At 46.3% G+C, this 21,775-nt stretch overlaps 1 protein-coding gene and 1 pseudogene across 10 annotated transcripts in view; both read right to left on the minus strand.

Annotated features, from left to right (window-relative positions):
- The window catches only part of svilc (supervillin c), a 30,029-nt gene extending 10,733 nt beyond the window's left edge, over positions 1-19,296 (minus strand). Inside the window, exons 1-17 of one of the 10 annotated variants that reach the window (XM_065006433.1) lie at positions 19,212-19,296; positions 10,538-11,111; positions 9,705-9,869; positions 9,381-9,554; positions 8,739-8,767; positions 6,959-7,020; positions 5,666-5,814; positions 4,173-4,407; positions 3,152-3,675; positions 2,853-2,901; positions 1,617-1,667; positions 1,344-1,406; positions 1,078-1,155; positions 824-980; positions 623-718; positions 448-528; positions 89-290 (exon numbers count right to left, since the gene is read on the minus strand). In XM_065006433.1, the coding sequence (XP_064862505.1) occupies positions 89-290; positions 448-528; positions 623-718; positions 824-980; positions 1,078-1,155; positions 1,344-1,406; positions 1,617-1,667; positions 2,853-2,901; positions 3,152-3,675; positions 4,173-4,407; positions 5,666-5,814; positions 6,959-7,020; positions 8,739-8,767; positions 9,381-9,554; positions 9,705-9,869; positions 10,538-10,860 (2,438 nt within the window). In that variant the 5' untranslated portion in view covers positions 10,861-11,111; positions 19,212-19,296. Of the gene's footprint in view, positions 1-88; positions 291-447; positions 529-622; positions 719-823; positions 981-1,077; positions 1,156-1,343; positions 1,407-1,616; positions 1,668-2,852; positions 2,902-3,151; positions 3,676-4,172; positions 4,408-5,665; positions 5,815-6,958; positions 7,021-8,738; positions 8,768-9,380; positions 9,555-9,704; positions 9,870-10,537; positions 11,112-11,410; positions 11,588-16,398; positions 16,505-19,211 lie in introns of those variants that run through there. The other 9 variants (XM_065006438.1, XM_065006432.1, XM_065006437.1 and 6 more) reach the window with 9 other exon arrangements.
- Positions 19,286-20,959, minus strand: LOC135563645 (cyclin-dependent kinase 4-like; annotated as a pseudogene).
- Between the last annotated feature and the right edge of the window lie 816 nt (positions 20,960-21,775).

The following is a 21,775-nucleotide window of genomic DNA, read 5'->3' on the forward strand; positions in this document are numbered from 1 at the left end:
CAACTAGATAGAAGTGTACATGTAAACACAAACACACAACCACACAGACACACCCTCCTCCCACACACACACACACAAACAAACTCACATGGGTGTGTTGGTCTGGCAGAGGGCACTGAGGTCCTGTTCCGGGTCAGTTCCATTGGCAGCACCAGCCCCAGCAGCGAGGGCAGTGGGTGAGGGGGTCAACACCTCCCTGTAGAAACCACCACACGTCTCCCGGTCATCAGGGGTCATGACCTCCTTCACCCTCCCTGAGGTGACCTCCAGGGGCGTGTCCTGGGGAGTGGCTGGGGGAGGAGAGGGGTACAACATGAGAGTTACAGGTTTTCCACTTCATTAGGATGCTCAAAGCATCACTGAGAAAAACACAGGAAGTTAGACAATAAATAGACACTAGCGGATAGACTTCAACTCTTAATCTGAGGTTTGGACAAATCATCGTACTATTCAGCCTGTCCACAATGGAATCCAGTTTGTCCAGCTTTGTGTCCTCTTCCACCTCCATCCAAGGGTGACTGGAGATCTCTGTTGAGAGGAGAACCAGAGGTCAGGGAGGAGGATCTACAATCACAAACCAGACACAAACATCTTTTCTCTTTTGTGGATGGGTTATTTTTACCTTCACATGGGCATGCTGTTGCTGTGGCTCCTGTGGAGGGTCTCTTAGTGTGAGATGGATGGGTCTCGTGTATGTCCGATACAGGGGACACCAAACCTGCAATGGGACAATCCCACACAGGTCTGAGTGAGGGAAAGAAAGAGAGAACGAGAGAGAGAGAGAGAAAGAAAAAAAGGAGATAGAGAAAGAGGGAAACCTTACCTCTCTTTGCCATGCGTCCGGCCACAGTGTACTGGGCTGAGCCGTTGGCGGCCCCTCTCCCTCTGGCCTTCCACTGCTCCTCACTCTCCTGTAGGGTTCTCATGCGCTCAGCCACCGACGCCTGTGGCAGCTCCTCCTCTTCTACTGGTCTAGCGTGCTGCATGGGCAGAGACAGGGATCAGCGACCGTACAGTGACACCTACCAGTATGTGTGTGTGTGGCTTTGCGCGTGTGTGTGTGTGTGTGTGGGTCACCTTCTGTCTCCATTGGGGCGGCTGAGAGAGGGTCTGGGTAGGAGAGGAGACCTCCTGGGCCTCATAGGAAGAGCTGGTCTGAGGAGGGAGAGAAAAAAACGGATATGTGAAGGGGAACTACGTCAACGTGTTTCACTGCAGTATCAACACAACGCAAATCACAGCACTCCAGCAAGTACATTTAAATGGAATATTGAGGGGCAATGGGGTGCAATGGACACACTTCACACTCACGCACCTGAACAGGTGCTTGCACACACACTCACCTGATTGTAACACATGACATATTGAGGTGTACTGTTCGAATAGACAGAGGAAAAGACAGGATCCTGGGGGGAGGGGAGGAGGGGAGGAGGATAAAGGAATAAGCCCAGGATTGGGTAGAACAGAATAGAATAGATTTGATATGACTTGGACGAGCAACATAGTCAACAAACCAGGGTAATAAGTTTGGTTGAAATAACCAAACACAGAGGTTTGTAGGCAAGAGGGTGCACTATGTAGGGAATAGGGTGCCACAGAGCCAGCACTCCGCTTACCCAGCACTGAGGGTTGACAGCTGGTGCATCATGGGAGATCTCACTGTCTTCCTAAAGGGGGCAGCATTGGAGCAGAGAGGGGGTGTGGTCGGCAAAGCCAAGAAAGAAAATATGGTGAGAGGGAGAGAGCATAGCATAAAAAAAGAGATGGCAAATAGGAGAAAGAGCGGGTGAAGAGCAATGAGAAACATCCACAAAAGGTATGAAGGTCTCTCTCTCACACACATACACACAACACAGAGAAGTGTCAACACTGTCCAGCTAAGGGGGCCGAATGGGGTCAAGAGGGTGTTCATGGAAGCCTCTCTATCTGTTAAGTCTAACGGTTAACATGTCATTCAGAGCCATTCAGCCCATTCCTGGGCATTAGCACCAGCAGAAGCTGCACCCATATATAAGTAACGCATGGTAGCTCTCAGGGATTGAATGCATAGTCAGGTATAGGGCTGGTGTAGGGCAGCTATGACATTCAAACACATACCATAGTAAGATATGGGGCTGCTATATGATGTTACAATGCTCCTTTGGTTTCAGTGGACTGGCAAAACTACAACAAACTCTCGTGTTAAGCACTCGGCTTCCTGAACCAGCCCACACAACATGTCTGTTCAACCTTCAAGAACAGATAGGACAGCTAACTAATTCCTCCTACCTGGCCTCCTACCTGGCCTCCTACCTGGCCACGCACAATGGCACCTTTTGAACTTTTTCACCTTTCCTCCTCCTCGATATCATTTCTGGGCAGCGTGTGGACAGCATCCCCTCTTATCTCCCCTGTGATCGGTCCCCCTGGTGACCCTCATCCTCCCCTCTTTCCCTGACTGACAGGTTACACTAAACCCAACTGGTTGCAGAGAGCCACGCCGAGGATTAGAGACTACAAGTGGAAGACAGGGCCTTTTCTCTGGGCTGGGCTGGTGTGGAGTGTTACAGTGGGGCCAAGCCATAGTATCACAGACCCTGGGGACTATGGATTGTCTGGGAGCCTCCTGTGGTGGATCTATCTATCTATCTGACTGAGAAGGATGTGTCCATAGCTGTCCGCTGCTCTGCTTTTCCAGGCTAAGACTGGATTTGCCCCATTGGGATTCTGAGCCTAAATATTCAAGATGCTAAACACAAGTGCAGACCCAAATCAACTATAAACAGCCAACCAACTGGCTCCGAAACACATGAGCTCAGTCCGTGTGAGATTTCCAATGCAAATCAGTGATGTCAGCATCTGTCTCTCCTCACCCTGCTCCCCTTCTCCTCCTCTTCCTCCTCCCTGGAAGCATCTGACAACCTGCACAGAGACAGAGGGGAGGTCTAAGAAAAAGCAATGCAAATCTCTCTCTTGTGCTCGTGCTCACTCGCTCGCGTACGCGCACACCTGAAAACACTAGGACAAACCTTCCATGACACTCAGCAATAGAGATCCCTCCTGCAGCACGCACATTTCAATACACGCTCAGGGTTACATCATTCCAGCAGCGTTCACGCACAGACACGTCATTTAAAAGGCCTGTATGTTGGCTCTTGTGTTAATCGTGTACCTGTCTCTCCCAGTGGTGTTCCCAGGGGGGTGCATCTGCCTCTCCTCCTGGGTGTGACCCTGCTCTGAGGAGGGCCTGGCTGGGCTACACACGGCCACCGTCTCCCTCCTGTTCCTGTTCCTCTGTCTCCAGGGGGCCGAGGAGGCTGGTCTCTCTCTACGAGGCACTGGTACGTTATCATGTCTCTCTGCCCTCCTCTCCTCCACCCCATTCCCCCTCCCCCCTCCTCCATTCTGGTCCTGCTGTCTGCCCTCCCTCATAGTGTCTCCGTCTCGGTCCCATTCTGGTCCTCCAGAGGGGCTCTTCCTCAGGATGCCTTTGATCTCTCCTGGCTCAGAGTCCCTGCGCTGCTGCAGGCCCTGCTGGGACGGGTCAGGTCCTGTGTTAGGCTCCACGTCGGCCCCGGGTCGAGGCTGGGCCTGGCGCACCTCACTGGGCCTCAGGTTGATGGACTGCTCCTGCTGCCGGTCGGCGAGGGTGGGGGACAGGCGCAGTGGGGGCAGCTGGATGGGGCCTTTCTGGAGCTGAGGGAGGACAAAGCGAGGAGAATACTGTCAGAGACGTGGAGATGATGGATTCTACTCATCACAATAGTGTAAATTGGTATGAAAGCTAAGAGGTTACTACATATTTCTGAGTCATCATTTTGGACCTGTCTAATTTTAGTGTGATTGAATTGGGCGCTAGTGTAGTGTTATCCTCTGGACAGTGATATGGTCGACATTGGTTTGATACTGATCAAATAAATATATTGATCAATCCAGTGCTCAGAACAGTTAGAGGCTCCGTGTGACATTCAATTTGGGGTACATACACCTACTCATGCCCACGTCAACATCCAACACACACACACACACACACACACACACACACACACACACACACACACACACACACAATCACCTGTGTCACAATCCGCATTTCTCAGTTAAAGAAAGACACACACAATTGCTAATGTCATCTCTAATATTCCCTCTTCCACTCCTCTAAGGCTGTCTTTCTTGGTCCCACACCCACTCACCAGGCTGACCTCCTCCACGGTGATGGGCTGTGTGCGGTAGCGTGCCCCCTTCTGCCTGCGTCTCTCTGGGGGGGCATGGGGAGTGGCATCCCCCTGGTTCCCTGGCAGGGACAGCTTGTTGAACAGAGCCAGCTTCTCGCTCATAGTCAGCTTACTGTTCTCATCGTCCTCCACCGCCTCCGCCTCGGCCTGCACAGCCCGGGCCTCGCCTGACTCTGCTGGCTGGGGGGTGCTGCTGGGGTAGATAGGTAGGAGAAGAAGGATGGTGAATGGAAGCCATGGAAGAATAGTTAAAATAGAGAAACAGCCCTGTTAATTCAAATGCGGACTGACAGGAACTGTGGAACACAATGTGAGATATTTGCAACATTAAACCTGTTAAATGTAATGGCAAAATGTAGATTTCTGCCTGAATAGACATACCCAAAATTGTATTGTATCATGAGAAGGTCATAAACAATACCTAGTAATGTTTAGACTGCGAGAAAGATTCAAATCTCACCTTACTGGTAAAAATAGGTATAGATTCCTGAGGAGCAGTCACTTTTGAGGACACAAACCCAAGTACACAGTAAAAAACATGAAATATTTTATATGATGTATTATCTATTCGACAAATCTGTATGAATAGGGCTTGAAAATATGATATGCTTTCTAAATATAGTACAATCAAATTGCAAAATGACTAACTGTAAGATTTCACCTTCCTTGTATCTGTAAAACACATATTTGTATGTTTGGCATATTTTCTTAAGGTTTCTCTTAAATAATCTGCCTCCACCTTCCTGGACATCACACAGGGTTCTAGCTTGGCTTCCTGAACTCGTTATGAAATCGCCTTTCATCTCATATTAATATTGTCCATCTATGACAAACAGAAAGTGTTTTTTGTTTCAAATCTATGAATTATCTTCGATTACTTTGATAAAAATTGGCTATAAATCGACATCTGAATGTGCTAGAGCGACGAACCCACGCTCTCCTGCTGTGCTAGGATCTAAAGGATTGCAGGCCTTTGCTTTGTCAGCGAATTAAATGGTAGGCGGGACATCCCAGCTTCAAGTGATGTCACAGCCTGAGTCACAGAAGAGGAAGAGGTCTAGGGCTACTGCTGAATGCAAGCCATTTCGATCTACGGTGTCCACACATCGATTTATAAGCAACAATGTTAGTCGGAACCGGTTCCAAAAGCACGCCAGTCCCCTCTTTAGGGGAGTTTACATCTAAGAGGTATCATACCAAAAGGTCTTACTATAATGCATTATCTAGAATGCTATACATAAACCGTATACCATAAACCGTATCACAACTTTAATCAGTTATGATCTCATAACCTGCCTTCCATGTGGATTCCACAACCCACTGGGGCAAGGAATCTTGATGTCTGAGAGGCCAATGTTTTTTTGCATACGGTCTGCCAACACCTCACTGCCAACCGATACAATATATCCTTGTCCATTAACCACCGAGGTGTGACCCTTGACCCTGCTCACCTGGTGGCCACCCCCACCTGCTCACAGGTAATTGGCTGAGTGAGTGAGCGGTGCTCGTTGCCGCGGCGTCCTCTGCGTTCATACGTGGCGCTGCCAGAGCGAGGCTTCAGAAAGGAGGAGGCCTCAGGGGCTGCTGTCTTCTCTAGCTCCTGCCACAGAGAGAAATAGGGAGAAGAGAAAAAGAAAGTGAGAGAAAAAGCCATTCATAACATTTATGTTGATAATTGATATGTAATATCTGACCATGACATGTTGCACAATAATGCCTTTGCCACAGGTGTATAATCAACACTTAGATCAAACAGAGCATATAATGGTTGAAATGACTGAGAAATGACAAAAAATGGCCTCTCCTTTTTTCCATCTCTTTCATTGAAAGTCTCTCCCTTTCCTGGCATGTGAATGGAGGTGCAGTACTGTAGGCAGCGGTCGGATAGCTGGTGAATAAACCAGGGATCTGTAAGGTGCTGTGGGTGGCCTATGTAAGAAGGTAGAGGAGAGGGATAGAATGCCAGGCCTGCAGGTCACAGTGTAACCAGAGCTCCCTCAGTAGTGTACCGTTACCTCCCTGCCCCCCCCCCTCAGTCCCCTCCCTCCTGGCCCTCCCTCCCCCCTCCGCCAGCCAGCCTGACAGGAGCTAGCTACGGGCTAATTACAACCACCTGTTAATGCCTGTTCATGGCTTGATAGTCCCTGGCTACTTTTCACCTAGGTTTCGACAGATGCTACGTGACTAAAACCCACCAGGAAGTGAAATATTGGGGGGGGCAAGACAGGCTGCCAACGGCTACATAAACAATAAAACATTGACCAATGGGAGTAAACTAAGAACAGAAGGGTCCATCTGCATGCACTCTGTGGTCTGGCTTCCTGATATATTAGTACAGTACTATTATACAAGGCCCTGTCTGGATCCGAGAGCAGCACCTGTTTGGCCATTCATACTCCTCAACATTAGCTCAGTGTGTTCAGCTCTGCATGCTCAGCTCAGCCTGCTGGCTCATCATGCGTTGCTCCGTGACTGGTGAGCAGCCGCCAGGACTGGTACATGAGATCTCTCTCTCTCTCTCGCTCTCTCTCTGTCTCTCTCTCTCTCGCTCAACATGGGCTCTGTTGTGTCTGTTGATGTGCTGTTGTGAGACATAAGCCCTGTGTAGCCCCCCTGGTCTCCATGGTGATGACCTTTTGTGATCAGGCATGGAGACGGACAACATGGTACAAGGGAACAGGAGGGGGGTTTCTGGGAGAGGGTTCTGTTTCACAGCAAAGGCTGAGCTAGATGGGCGTGCTTACTTTAAACAAAGACATCTTGTCCGCCACACTCATCTTGGCTCTGTCGTCTGTCTTCACATCAGCTGGAGGGGGGATACATGACAATAATATATCCATCCAGTCAGGCAAACAGAGGTAAAATACAGTAAGAGTTAAGTACATGCGTACTCAAAGACACACCATGTTAAAATGTTAAGTCCCTGTCAGCCTGTCTGTGTCATCAGCAGGGATATCATTTTGCCATCACTGAGCCTGCCAAACACATTAACCCCCTGAATAAAAAAATAGGCAAACCAAAGAATTGAACAGCACCCAACACACCTTATGATCATATAGCAAACTCACAGTCCCTGTCATACAGCAAAAATAGTTCTCCTGCTCATAGTAGCAGTCAGGCCTGTCAGTCAAGCCGTCGGTCCACTGCGACACAATGCGATAGACTGATCCCCCTTCGTGTGAGGCCATCGCCCTGCACCTGGCCCTTACTACACTGTCACATGGCACCACCACCACTCTCTCTCAGCTGGCACCGCTGGCTGCCTACTTCTCCTCTCACCTGGCTTGAACTTAACGACCACACAGCTCATCCTTTTGACCAGGCAGTTGGACGGCAAACGCTGATCGTGTGAGTGTCAACTGTCTCTGTTGTGTCTAACACTGCTCTCAATGACCATTCAATCATTGTATTTTTAGGTGGACAGCCAAATGAATGCATGAGAGAGAAGTTATTGGGCAGCTACTGTGGGGACTATTTTTTTTATAGTGGCTGTGTGGTGCTCAGGCATGCATTTATGGCTCATAAATCCATCCCCACGAGGAACTTCAACATTCTACCGTCACCCTGTTCCCATCTGGGTCATGTGGAGTGTTTAAAAATAAAATCCCTTGATTTATTTGATATTCTGTTTATTATAGACGTTCTATAAAGGCAGCTCTGGAGCTGGGGTTGAGTGTAAGTAGAGGTCAGAGTATATATTCATCAGGTTTACTGTTATGAACGTAATGTTATACAGTAACTGTTAGTTGATATAGGTTTGTGTGTTTATATTATCGGTTGTTTTTGAGTGAAAATAGAAAAACAAAAACAGTTATCCCTTCTGACCCAGTGTTGTCCACCCCTGTCTGTCTCTCTCTCTCTCAGCTACAGTGTGATGACAAATGCCTATTACAGTAGCCTGCTGAGCCATTTTATCACACGCTACTTGTAGAGACAAGTGCTGATCAGAGAGCTTTGCCACCTCCTATCTCCCATGTCGGCATGTCCGTGATCGAGAGAGAGAGAGTGGAGAGAGAAAGAGAGGGGGGAGAGAGAGAGAGTGGGAGAGAGAAAGAGAGGGGGGAGAGAGAGGGAGAGAGAGAGAGGGGGAGAGAGTGGAGAGAGAAAGAGAGGGGGGTGGGAGAGAAAGAGAGAGAGAGCACCTGCTCTTCTTTGTCACTGTGTTAAACATTACCTCTGGCAAGCCACACAGCACTAGCCACTATGCCTGTTCTCTCTCTCTCTCTCTCTCTCTCTCTCTCTCTCTTTCTCTCTCTCTCTCTCTCTCTCTCTCTCTCTCTCTCTCTCTCTCTCTCTCTCTCTCTCTCTCTCTCTCTCTCTCTCTCTCTCTCTCTCTCTCTCTCTCTCTCTCTCTCTCTCTCTCTCTCTGTTTCTCTCTCTGTCTCTCTCTCTCAGTCCCTCTCTCCCCCCACTCAGTTAACACAGAGGCAGTACAGAGGCTGTGCAATAGGCAATGGATCAGCCGTTTGTGTGTGGCAAAATAAAACAGGCCATGTGAGAGCCTAGTGGGCAGGGGTTCGTTACCTTTTGCGTTCGCCTCTTCCTCTAGCAGCCTGTGGGGCACAGAGAGAGAGAGAGAGACAGAGAGACAGAGAGAGAGAAGGAGAGAGAATCAACACGTGGTCATTGGCTGAAACATGCACACAAGACAAAAGATGAGAGGAGTTTGACCATGCTCATTCCTGCCTGGTGTAATTCTCTCTTTTCACTCTCTCTCTGATGTCTGTGCAGGTTACTGTATCTCACACACAGACCCAGGCTCCTGGGTCATATCTGCACGCTCAACAAAGCAACACAGTTCATGTCAAGGTTGCTATTAAGCGCCATGAACGGATGCAAACATACACGGTAAATCATGCCGCTTGCCAGTGTACAAAGGCCAAACTAGTTCAATACATAACCACAAGGACCACCAAAAGAGATGCTCCTCTATGAGGGGACAGTAAATATCTGGAAAGCATTTACATGCATACAAACCATTATCACACGCTATCAAAACAATCAGAAAAGAAGAAACAGAACACAGCAACGGCACAAAACACTGCAAACCTCTCCACCTGAAGAGTAACCAAACTAGGGCAGAGTCTTCCAGATGAGCCCCAAGCTTGACCTGCATGCTGTGATATGACCTGGTTGATATGGCTGGCCGCAGCACACAGTCCCTACCCGCCGCTCTCCTGCACCTCGCAGGCTGTGATCGGCTGTGTCCTGAAGCGCTCGTTGGTTTTGCGGCCCCCGCCTGACACCCCAGGGAGGTAGCGACGGATGCGCTGCCGCCCCCCCTCCGAGCCCGGCTTTACAGCCAGGTCAAGGGAAGAGGCCGCGCGGCCACTGTCGGGACTACTATCCCCAACCACGGAGGAACAGGGTGAGCATCGGGAGAGAAGGGGAGAGAGAGATAGTGAGAAACTGGAAGCAGTGGGACTGACGCCCACACATATTCAGAATAACAACACACACACACAGGCCGTAACATGCAGGAGACCCTACACTTTCTCAGGCTGTGTTCCAGTCCCGGTCTGCTGCAGCAGGGCACTCCTCAACTGGCCCACCGACACCCGCGTTTGCAGCTGGGCCGCGTCGGGTCCAGGGGGGCCTGGGGGAGCTAGGGGCTCCCCCGCACTCAACATGCCGGCAGAGCCAGAAGAACACTGCCTGGGGGCGGGGGAGGAGGGAGGTGGGAGAGAGGGTGGCATAAGGAAAGTGGCAAACTACCACAACAATGCCAATTCCTAAAGAGCACTCCTGATAAAGTATTGTACCTCTTACAGGAAAGGGAGTCCAGGCCATCAGGATATAAAACACGCATGGAGGAATCAATGTGATCTCTGCTGTTCTAGTACTGCAAGATGCTGGGAGTCGGGTTTAGCTCGCTCCGTTTGAATTAGCAACAAAGGCCATAAAGCACAGGTGAACTCTGACAACTGTTTTACGAGGCTGAAAGGTCACAGGAAAGAATTTTCACTGGAGAAGGAGCTTGGTGACTGGTGGGGGGTTGTTTTAAGAGGTGGTTACACATAATATGGTTGTTTCTATTCATCGATCTGTTGTTAGGGAACCGGGAAAAGGCCAGTCTGTTGGGGCTGTTACTCTTATGTGTACATGGCCTGATACTGTATAAGAGAGCAATTCACTGATGTCCAGCAGGCATTACCTGCATACTTTCAGCATAACTAGGTTCAGTGGTCTGAGTCAGCATGTGGGGGGACATCACAGTCAGTGTATGCAATCTGTCTGCCGCATCACTCTTTTGTCTTCTTGCTTGGGGTCAAGAAGGATCTCCACTACTGATTGGCTAATGGCTACACATGGAAGGGACTCACCTTCGGAGGTATGTTGGGTCTGCAGCAGTGTCTGCCTCAAAGCCGTTGGAGACTCTCCTCGGTTCTGACTCCAGAGGGGTGTTGCTCTTCCTCCTGCCCCCCTCCGGCCCCCCCGCTCTGCCGTTCACCCCCCCAGAGAGGATCCTGTCTGTGGAGGGAGGTGCGCCGTCTGAGTTCATGAGAGTCCCATCCCTCCTCACCCACTTGGATGGGAGCTCCTCCATGTTGCCATAGCGTTCTTGTAGCTCCCGTCTCCTTTCGGCCTTGTAGCGGGCGATCCGCTCCGATCTGGGCTCCAAGGCGGGGTTCTCTATAGTGTCCATGCTGCCTGTTCCTCTCCCTGTCTGTCTCACTAGGTCTCCTTTAACAATGACCTGGGCATTGATGACTCAAACCTCGAGAGATTCCCTCCTATGTCACTTCTCAGCTATCAGACACCAAAGGATAAATAGTCAAAAGGTCCTAAGTTGGCAGGCAGAACCAATCAGCACCTCCGTTGTTGGCATTGGGAATGTCTTCTTCCAATCAGCATGGTGTCAGACAGACAAATCATTCCTTTGAGCTCATTGCTCTGCTGAGAGACAGAGGGAGCAATAGAAACATCAGATAACTGCGATATCTCACTTTCTCAATCAGTTAGCCACACATTCATTCACAACCAGTTGAATAATTCATTCATTGTTTGTTTCACATCCGTATGTTCTTGGTTAAGTCAATCACTACGACATAAACATACCACCAGCCTACAAGTGCACTATTACATCAAACGACATGACGCTATGACGGAACAAAAAAACTAAAGAATTTACAGTGGCCTGATTTTACACACATCTTTCTGACACCCACATAGCACTGAACCAAAACAAACCATACCTAGTTGAAATGTCCCTTATAAAATCTGCGTCTTGCTTCATCTCATTTTAAAGCAGCATGCCATCTGTAGGCAACCGGCTACATTACGATTTCCCCCTCTTTATTTCTCCTTCCTTCCCATGTCGCCCGTCTCTCTCTCTCTTCGCTCTTTCTCCCTCCTCTTTCCTGCTGAAGCCCTGTAAGATAACCTGCTCTGAAAAGCAGGAATCTCCCCTTGCACTGAAACCCTATACCACTGACAGCCAGTCAGCCAGTCAGCCAGCCAGCCAGCCAGTCAGCTCCACTTCAGTCCCTACAGTACATGGCTGACTGTCTGCAGGTTTCCCAGTAGAATTCCACTGGTTTTCATTAAGGTTGGACAAGATCAGTGGCTCTTGCTGTCAACGTTAGTTAGTTAGTTTCCTTCCTATGTCAGCGAGCGGAACATGTGGAGACGCTGTCCGGCAAGTGATAAGTTCACTAACAAAACAAAAGATTACATTTATAAAGTAAATCACATTGTAAATAGGCCTACCCAGAGTTGGTATAGTTCGCTGGCTTTTCAAACCCAGTCATAGTTTACGTAGGCTACCGCATTCATTCGGATCCTCTACCAATAACATGGTACTAAACATGTCATTGGGAATGTATGTCCCTAGTAATGTCCCTGAGCAGGACTGTCCATACTCACTCATCTGACAGTCTAATGTCTCTCTCAACAAGCACACACATGCAAAACCTACACCCTGGCTACTAGCTTACCTGGCTGTTTGAACACAAACAAGGATCTGAACCACTAATCAAATACAAATAATGACATCACCACATTTGTATTCTCAATCAGTAGGGACTTGAGCCATTTGATAGGCCGCCCAAAATGTGGCGTGTGAGTGGTGTTCTGAAATGGCTAAATGTTAGCGTCGGCATTCCTGTCCCTTCCCCGCCACAGCTGAAACACAATGGGGCCTATGGAACAATGAGCAGAGAGAGCTATGGGACTCATAGGACTTAGCACAGCAGAGCTACTGCAGGCTTAAGGGCACTGTACTCTGTGGTGGTCTGTAAGAGTCATGGTGTCACCATAAACGGATAAACACAGACATTGATTACACTGTAGACACACCGCTTGCTCTGGGTGTATTGGGAATGGTGTGGGAATGGTGTGAGACAAGAGTGTCTTCCAGATTGCAAGCTTATATACGGAAGACATGATTTGACCTTTAAATAGATGTTGCATTCCCTCCTCACTCTTTGACTGCAGCTCTCAGGCAGCGTGAGCAAGCGACTAACATAGAGCCAGGTGAATCTGCAAATCTGACGTTGCCGCAGACGACAGCAAAGGGCCAGGCACAGAAAGCTGAGCTGTCAGACGCAGTGATCCCCATGGGACATCAAGATTCAGAAGGGCAGCTGTGTTAGTGTGCTCGCGTGTGTATGTTTGTGTATGTGAGGTCAAGTTCAACACAACCACAAAATTGACTACCACAAGAATAGAGACAGCTTGGTTCGTATAGCCCTACCGTCTCAAGAGTAAGAGAGGGCAAGATGAGAAACATCCCAATACTGTGTAATTGAGTGTAAGACAATGAAGACGGAGACAGAGAGTGTCCATCTTTTGGGCAGACCGGTGCAGAGGTCATGTGACGGGCTAGGCAAGGCTGGGTTGGGTGAGAGAGGTTGGTTGCCATTGGAGCTCGGCATGGATCATCAGCCCCTAATCCAGTAACACTAGCTGACAAGCTTGGTCTAAAGCACCCGGATGAACAGACTAGTTAGTACTCGCTAGGAATACACAGAGAAATGAGACTGTATACACTATTTGCCAGGATAAAGTTGAATCAACATGCACATGGAAGTTCATAGAGAGGTTTTAATGAGGCAAAACGGAAGGTGGGTATCGTATCTCCCCGCATGTCATTGTAAACAGAGCTGAGGTGAGGTAGTCACGGACACTATGTTTTATGTCCCTCTTTCACCCTGGTCCCACGCTGACCCTGAGGACACACGGGGCATTGAGGAACTGCTATGAACAGCATTAATGTACACTATATATACAAAGGTATGTGGACACCCATTCAAATGAGTGGATTCGGCTATTTCAGCCACACACGTTGCTGACAGGTGTATAAAATCGAGCGCACTGCCATGCAATCTCCATTGACAAACACTGGCAGTAGAATGGCCTTAATGAAGAGCTCGGTGACTTTCAACGTCATAGGATTCCACCTTTCCAAGTCACTTCATCAAATCTCTGCCCTGCTAGAGCTATTGTGAAGTGGAAACGTCGAGGAGCAACAACGGCTCAGCGCGAAGTGGCAGGCCACACAAGCTCACAGAACGGGACCGCCGAGTGCTGAAACGTGTAGCGCGTAATAATTGTCTGTCCTCAGTTGCAACACTCACTACCAACTTCCAAACTTCCTTTGGAAGCAAGTCAGCACAAAAACTGTTCATCGGGAACTTCATGAAATGGGTTTCCATGGCCGAGCAACCGCACAAAAGCCTAAGATCACCATGTGCAAAGCCACCATTGGACGCTGGAGCAGTGGAAACGCGTTCTCTGGAGTGATGAATTAAGCTTCACCACCTGGCAGTCTGATGGACGAATCTGGGTTTGGCGGATGCCAGGAGAACACTACCTGCCCGAATGCATAGTGCCAACTGTAAAGTTTGGTGGAGGAAGAATAATGTTCTGGGGCAGTTTTTCATGGTATGGGCTAGGCCCCTTTGTTCCAGTGAAGGGAAATCTTAACACTACACCCTACAAAGACATTCTAGATGATTCTGTGCTTTCAACTTTGTGGCAACAGTTGGGGAAGGCCCTTTCCTGTTTCGGCATAACAATGGCCACGTGCACAAAGCGAGGTCCATACAGAAATGGTCTGTCGAGATCGGTGTGGAATAAATTGACTAGCCTGCACAGAGCCCTGACCTCAACCCCATCGAAAAACCTTTAGGATGAATTGGAACGCCGACTGCGAGCCAGGCCTAATTGCCCAACATCAGTGCCCGACTTCACTAATGCTCTTGTGGCTGAATGGAAGCAAGTCCCCGCAGAAATCTTCCAACATTTAGCGGAAAGGCTTCCCTGAAGAGTGGAGACTGTTTTAGCAGCAAAGGGGAACCAACCCCATATTAATGGCCATGATTTTGGAATGAGATGTTCGATGAGCAGGTGTCCACATACTTTTGGTCATGTAGTGCAGGACAGTGGCGGCTCCTGAAGGGAGGATGGCTCATAATAATGGCTGGAACGGAGCAAATGGAATGGCATCAAACACCTAGAAACCATGTGTTTGATACCATTCCACTTCTACAGCTCCAGCCATTACAACAAGCCCGTCCTCCCCAATTAAGTTGCCACCAAGCTTCTGTGATATAGGAGGAATTACCTCTCTGATTCAGAAGGTGAACATTTATACATACAAGCCAAAATCGGCAGCCGAAGTCTACGCCCCCTGCTTCGGTGATTGGTCAATAGTAAGGATTCGTCAATTAAGTGTTTGTCATTCAATGAGAGTCTAATCGTTTTCATGCACATTTTTTTTAACTCGAGAAATACTGCACCAAACATCTTAGTTAGATGTAAAAAGATCTCCCCGGCAGAAAATGTCAAAATGAATGACAGATTTCTTGAGTTATCTTAGATTAATTCTGACTATTTTGAGGAAGTGTACGCTGGCTTCGGCATCTCAAAATGGACAACCAGTACTATTGCCACTTTTTTCTCGCTTTTCAAGCGAAGGTCTATTGAGGGAGAATGCAAGCGGTGAACCGAAGCATGCGGAAGGCTTAAGGGGTGTTACCTCTCTGTACCCATGTTCTGGATAATCACTGGACACAATGGATATGTGATGCAGGTGAATTAGGGATAGATTTAACCAGAGCCTTCTATTTAAAATAAAATGCTCTGGGTTTAAATAGCTCAGAATGCTGCTATCACTGGGGCCATGGTAGAGTTTTGCCTATACAAATACACTCTAATTGAGTTTAGAAATGATAACAACTGCAGCTTCTAGGACTTGTGTACACTATGGAGCAGAATGCCTCTAGAGCAGCTGTAGCTCTCCTCCTCTACCCCTCATACTGTAACCCACACCTCCGCCCCTGGAATGATGTGACACATTAACAGCTGTTTACTGTATGATGTCCACGTGTGAACAATTGGGAATATTTTGCTTCACCAATGCCGGATGGCATCCAAAAGATCTAGCCTAAATCACATGAATTACATGCGAGTGTGAATGATGACATGACATCACTGTCCCTTCCTGTACATATAGTTCAGTCCTAGTTGATATGCCAGCCCACTCTAACTTCCACCCTCGACATCAGCCACAATGCATTCAGTACTTCAAGAAAGCGCAATGGCAACAAACATCATCACCGCCCAATATTTATCCAAAAATAAGATCTCACAGTATAGTATGAAAGAACTCGGATGAAAAATAAATAAATGATGACAAAACAAGACATGAGCCATGGCACGAATGAGAGCAATTTTCCTATTCAAACAAGTCTCAAGTCAAATGTTTGGTAAGATAAAGACATGAGGCCGACCAAGTCGCTCTGCAGTTTGATATTACAAATCTATTAACAGAGTATAATCACTATTTGATACCACATGTCAATTAATTTTTTTTTTTTAAACTGGGGGAAGACCTTGCATTCGGGACACAATTCCTTGTCAGTAACTGACGCGTAATGGACACAATTCGAGGGTCTATTTTCCTTGCCACTCGTGCGCACTGGAGAGGCTTTTCTAACTAACTGTGTAGCTATACGATTAATAGATCAAATTGGACTTTAAATGCAAATTAATTAAATGAACCATGTCCTTAACTGTGTCAGTTTATTTGAGTCGAATCAATCTAGTTGTGCCGAAAGCGCACTAAAACTCACGGTGTCATTTACAATGAGCGAAAAGCTCAACAATGCCCATTGTAAACTGGCTTTCAACATGTTTTGTTTTAGAAGGCTACATAAAGGAATTTTGCTAGGGTACTTACATGTACTCGAATCGTAGGGGACCGGCTATGGTCACTAACAACAGGAGGGACTGGTTATTTGTGCGCCGCTGCAACAGAGAGCGTGGAAGCCCATTTACGGCGAGCGCAGCCTGTCCCTGTTACAAATATAACCCCCTCCCTTCGCCCAGGCGCTGCTGCATGCCACATGCAGGGGCCAAGGCTGAGCGGGCTATAGACAGCAATTGACAGAACCAGTCAAATGTCAGCACACTGTCAATAGCGCAGATAAAGTTAGCAGCAATGTCTTCTCTATTGCTTAAGCTATGATTGGATTTGTTTTATTTCTTTGCTACAGCATATGCTACATACATCTACAATGTCAAGTCTGGCCATTTCATGGATCAAGATACGCTTGAATAAAGATAACTTGAACCCTAAAGACACTTGTATTTATCCAAATAGGACCCAGGAATAAAATTCAACTGTTTGAAAGTTATCACTAAATACCGTAAGGCAAACAAATTGGAGAAGTATCCTACTACCTCTCAGTATAGAACACTGCCTCGAGTGCCCAAACAGGCACTTTGCCATTTCACTTAAAGGTAGTCACCGAAATGACTTTGCACAAACAGCAACGCAAACACTGCAATGAGTGAGATGCAAGATAAACCTGATGCAAAACTTTGCTCTCAAATAGTATCTGCGCTTGCGCAAAGGTTCGCATCACACTCTTACAACGTGGTAGCCACGGGACCAAAACAATGGAGAAGTTTAGCATTGCGCTCCAATGCTCTTAGTTCTTGCGTAAATTAACCCACTATGCTGTTTACTTTGTGCATGTACGAGATATCGCTGACTCTGCCTTTAAATTAACTGGGTACAAGGACCAGAATACATTGAAAGGGGGATCAGAACAGAGAGCTAGGACAGAGGCCTTTGCACAAATTAGGCAACAAGTGAAGGATGCAGCACTGGCAGTCCCACACCTGAAGAGACCAAAGAACTTATAAAATAACACCAAGTCACAGTACGCCAGAGGAAGTCTGAAGTTTGATTCATTCTCTAGCTTGGGCCACTTCAGGTCTTGAACAGTAAGAATATATCTGACCTTATAAACATGATTGCACTTGACCCTGAAGTTTGATTCATACTCTAGCTTGGGCCACTTCAGGTCTTGAACAGTAAGAATATATCTGACCTTATAAACATGATTGCACTTGACCCTGTGTGGCCATCGTGGAGGTGGGATAAACCTATAGCCATGTCTCTTATACAAAATAGTACAACAGACATTTGGAAACATGACGTAAGATGAGGGTCGAATATCAAACCAGATCCAATAACAGTTAACAGGTGCTGCTCAATAGAATGAATGACATGAAAACAGTAACATTATCTAAAGTACTCACACTGAAATGAATTTACATTTGCTCAATTAAAACAAGATCGCAGAATGTTCTCCGCCCTGAAAAAAATGCAACCTAACATTAAAATGGCACCTCAAAACTTAAAAAGAAAACCTATGTACAGGTATGAGCTTTCCAAGTATCTAAACAGAGAATATATATATATATATATATATATATATGAAATAAAAAAAGGGCCATAAAGATCCAAATGTGCATTTGGAACAATAAAAATAAAATAATGCATTCACTTATATGCTCATACAGTAGTGTCATTCCCTTGCAGCAACTTGAGATTAATAATAGCACTTGTAACAGCAGCAATATCCCTCAGTAATAAATGAAAGCCTTCACATTCTGAATTATTAAGATTTTGTTCTCCTGCAAAATGTTCTAGCAGCTCGTTTCTGCATTCTGACCGTCTGGTATCAAATACAGAGTGGAAAACTAATCAATCAACAAAGCATTTTTTTTAAAAATTGAAACAATAAATAAGTGGGCACCCATGCCTCTGTTTTGGTTAAGAGTTGAAGGATGGGCATGGGGAAAATGTAACCACTCTCAAATTCAAAGGTGGATGCAAAGACTGACCATCTCTGATATAAAAATGATAGTTTACCCAAGTCTTGAGGTTATACGGTGTTTACATTTACATCGTTCACAAACATTGGAGTAAAACAAGCTTATATTTTGGTTTCTGATGGGGTACTTACAGCTGAACTAAGCTCATGAGGCATTTATAAGTTATATTCTTCAAAAATGAATGGTTATATATTATTCTTTTATACGTAAAAAATGTTTTTTTTTTTTTAAATGGATGTAGCAATTAAGGATTCTAGCTATAAACTTTGTTATAAAATTTGTTGTAGTAAAGCAATATATTTGTTGTAATTTAAATCACTGTCAACTTTCCTTTTCCTTCCACTTTGGGTTTTCATGCCATATAAGAGCCGCAGTTTCTACATCGTTTGATATAAATGTGTTTTTTCAAAACACGAAACTAGTCTTCAGAAATGCATTTCAGATAAAACCAATCAAGATTTGGAAATTCATGTTGAACAAATTACCTTTAAAAGGGGCAATGCTACATAAATGTTTTGACTTTTAAATTGATGATATATACCCATTGATTGTTGAAGAATATAACTTAGAAATACCTAATTAGCTTAGTTCAACTGTCGTACCCCATCGGAGCCCAACTAATAAGCCTGTTTTACTCCATTGTTTGTAAATAATGTAATTGTAAACAAACACTATATAGCTTTAAAACATGGTTAAATCTATCATTTTGATATCACGCATGGTCAGTCTTTGCATCCTTTAGCTCTGTCTATGAATTTGAGATTCAATTTTTCCACCCCTCAACTTTTTTTTTACCAAAACAGTGGCAGGGTGCCCACTTTATTGCTTAACCTGCAGATTTACCTTTTAAATATTTTCACTTACTTTTTATTTCCATTCCAAAATTCTACATTTTGATATAGGTACATCACATCTTGCGGCACGGGAGCCTCAGTGTTCTATAGGCTAGGAATGAACCTCTGTCCCAGCTCTCCCCTCTTCTCTCCACATCGTGCCTTGTTGTGAGTACTCAGGCGCACACCAGTAAAGGGTGGGAGAGGGCTCTGGAAGCTCTGAGATGCGATTGGCCGGGCTGAACTCTAGACATTGTGCTTTAAAAGAACAATAGAATTTCAAAGATTCATTAACTCGGAAAGTGCCTTGTAACAGAAACATGATTCAAAATGTGTATATTGTACATACAAGGAGCAGGTTGTTCTCCTCCTGGCCCAGGTTGGATAAGAGCTGGGTGCAGGGGGTCTCTGGGGCACCAACTACAGGTGTAGGAGATGGGGCTCTCCCTGGGCCAGTCCTCCTCGCTGGGCAAGCCAATCACCCTGTGGGACATGGGAAAGAGCACAGACACAACCACAACACAAGGCACTGGTAAAACACAACTCATACATTATTCAAATGCTTTTATCATAAACGACCGATCAAAAGTAGGGCACGGTAGAAGAAAAAAACTCACTCAAAGATTTTCTGGAGCTGCTGAGCCTCAGCGTCTCCACAGAACAATGGTATCAAAAGGAATAGTTTGGTAAAAATGCAGCCGGCGCTCCACATGTCCACGGAGGACATATAACCAGAGTGGAGCAGCACCTCAGGGGCCCCTGTACCACAGTGTCACCACCTGAAGACAGAATGAGAGAGAGAAGAGAGAGGAGAGAGGAAGGGAGAGGATTGAGACATTGGATAGGACATAGAAAGATACTTTTTACTTTTATGCATAGTTCCTTTACCTTAGTTAGGCTGGGGGACAATTGAACAGATTGTGCATTCAAAGGAGGATGTTCTACTCTGTAGACTTACACAGGGTGTAATGGCGATGTGATAGGTGTAGATGCACGCCAGCCCAATGCCAGCAATCTTCACCTCTCCACGGCTACTTACCAGTACATTCTCCGGCTTCAGATCGCAGTGCACCAGCATGTTGGTGTGCAGGAAGTCCAGCCCCTGCAGCAGCTGCACCACCACATCCTGTACAGACAGGAAGCAGCATGACAGCAATGTTCAACCACTTTCTCTGACTGTCTTATTCTGACAAGATATGAGGACATCTGGCATGAAAAGTTTTGAAAGAGAGTACAGTAAAATGTTATACTAATTCTTAATGGAGTGCTTTGGAGTCGTTGAGTTTTTTTTCAGATGCAGGTATGTAAGGGGGCTAATTCACACCTTAATTTTGTCAAGACTCAGTCCAGTGCTGGGGACCATGGTGAGGAAGGTAGACAGGTCCTGGTCTCTGTACTCAAACAGCAGCGTCAGGTCCAAACTCCTGTTCTTCAGACCAGCAGATACATCCAACAACCTTTCAGTAAGATCAGCAATTAAGGTCAATCATTGTGAACCATTTCTGCTAATGAAATGGCAGGACACCATGGTATACAATTATAAAACACCATCACAGTGATTTTAACCCCGAGAGATCATTATGTGTTATTCCAAGGCCACCTCCTGGATCATGAAAGCAGGAATCCCACTCTCCGTGTCTCCAGGTATGTTCAACTTCTTCACCGCTACAAGTCGCTGTTGATTGCAGACCTCTCTGGTCCTGTACTCTTTGCCATATGCGCCTTCACCTCTGCAAGTATTTCCTAATTCTGATGTTCATCGCACCCATTGACCTCCATGACCGGCCGATTTCGAATTTGGATGCAACTAGGATGGAATAGACCGTGCGTAATGCCTGTAAACAAGCGGTCAAGTAATAAACTGGACAGTGATGTGAACTGCTTCCACACGCCTTTTACTGGTAGCCACTGTTCATATGTGTGTTTGTGTGTGTGTGTGGGGGGGGTCAAGACGTTCACGAGACTTATTTAGCTAGCTAGCTAAATGAAGTACTTATGCAAGAGTAAACTTAATTAAAGAGTTTAGTAAGCTTTACACAAGATTCCGATTTTATGCATTGCCGGCCCCATCTAGCAACCACTTGCTAGCTAACCAAAATGGAATCCCAAAGCTGCTTTGTGCAATGTGTGGTTAGATATACATAGCTAATATTGAATGAATTGTGATTCATTTACCTTCTCACACCAAACTGCAGAGATGTATATACATTTTCAAGACGCTCATAAATTATGGGACAACATTCTGGTACGGTCCCTTATTCTCAACTCAATCAGATCTCTCATCACGTCCGACAAAACGTGGTCCTGGAGACCTCTGTGCATGTGCCATCCTCATGTCTTGCACATTATGGACATTTTCTATAGATACTCACGTTTATCCAGGGGATATTGATGAAAGAATGGTAAATGCATTTTGTGACTTCTAATAAATCAAACAATGTTCCAGGCCAGCCATGATACCAGTATCAATAGAATTATAAAGGGATGATAAATGACTAAAAGGTTAGGAAACAAATCTATTCTCTCTCTTTGATGAATCCTTCATTATCACAGTTTGCATTATTGTTACAAAGCCCCCCATACATTTACAGAGTG

Source organism: Oncorhynchus nerka, linkage group LG21, assembly GCF_034236695.1.
Source record: "Oncorhynchus nerka isolate Pitt River linkage group LG21, Oner_Uvic_2.0, whole genome shotgun sequence".
NCBI lineage: Eukaryota > Metazoa > Chordata > Actinopteri > Salmoniformes > Salmonidae > Oncorhynchus > Oncorhynchus nerka.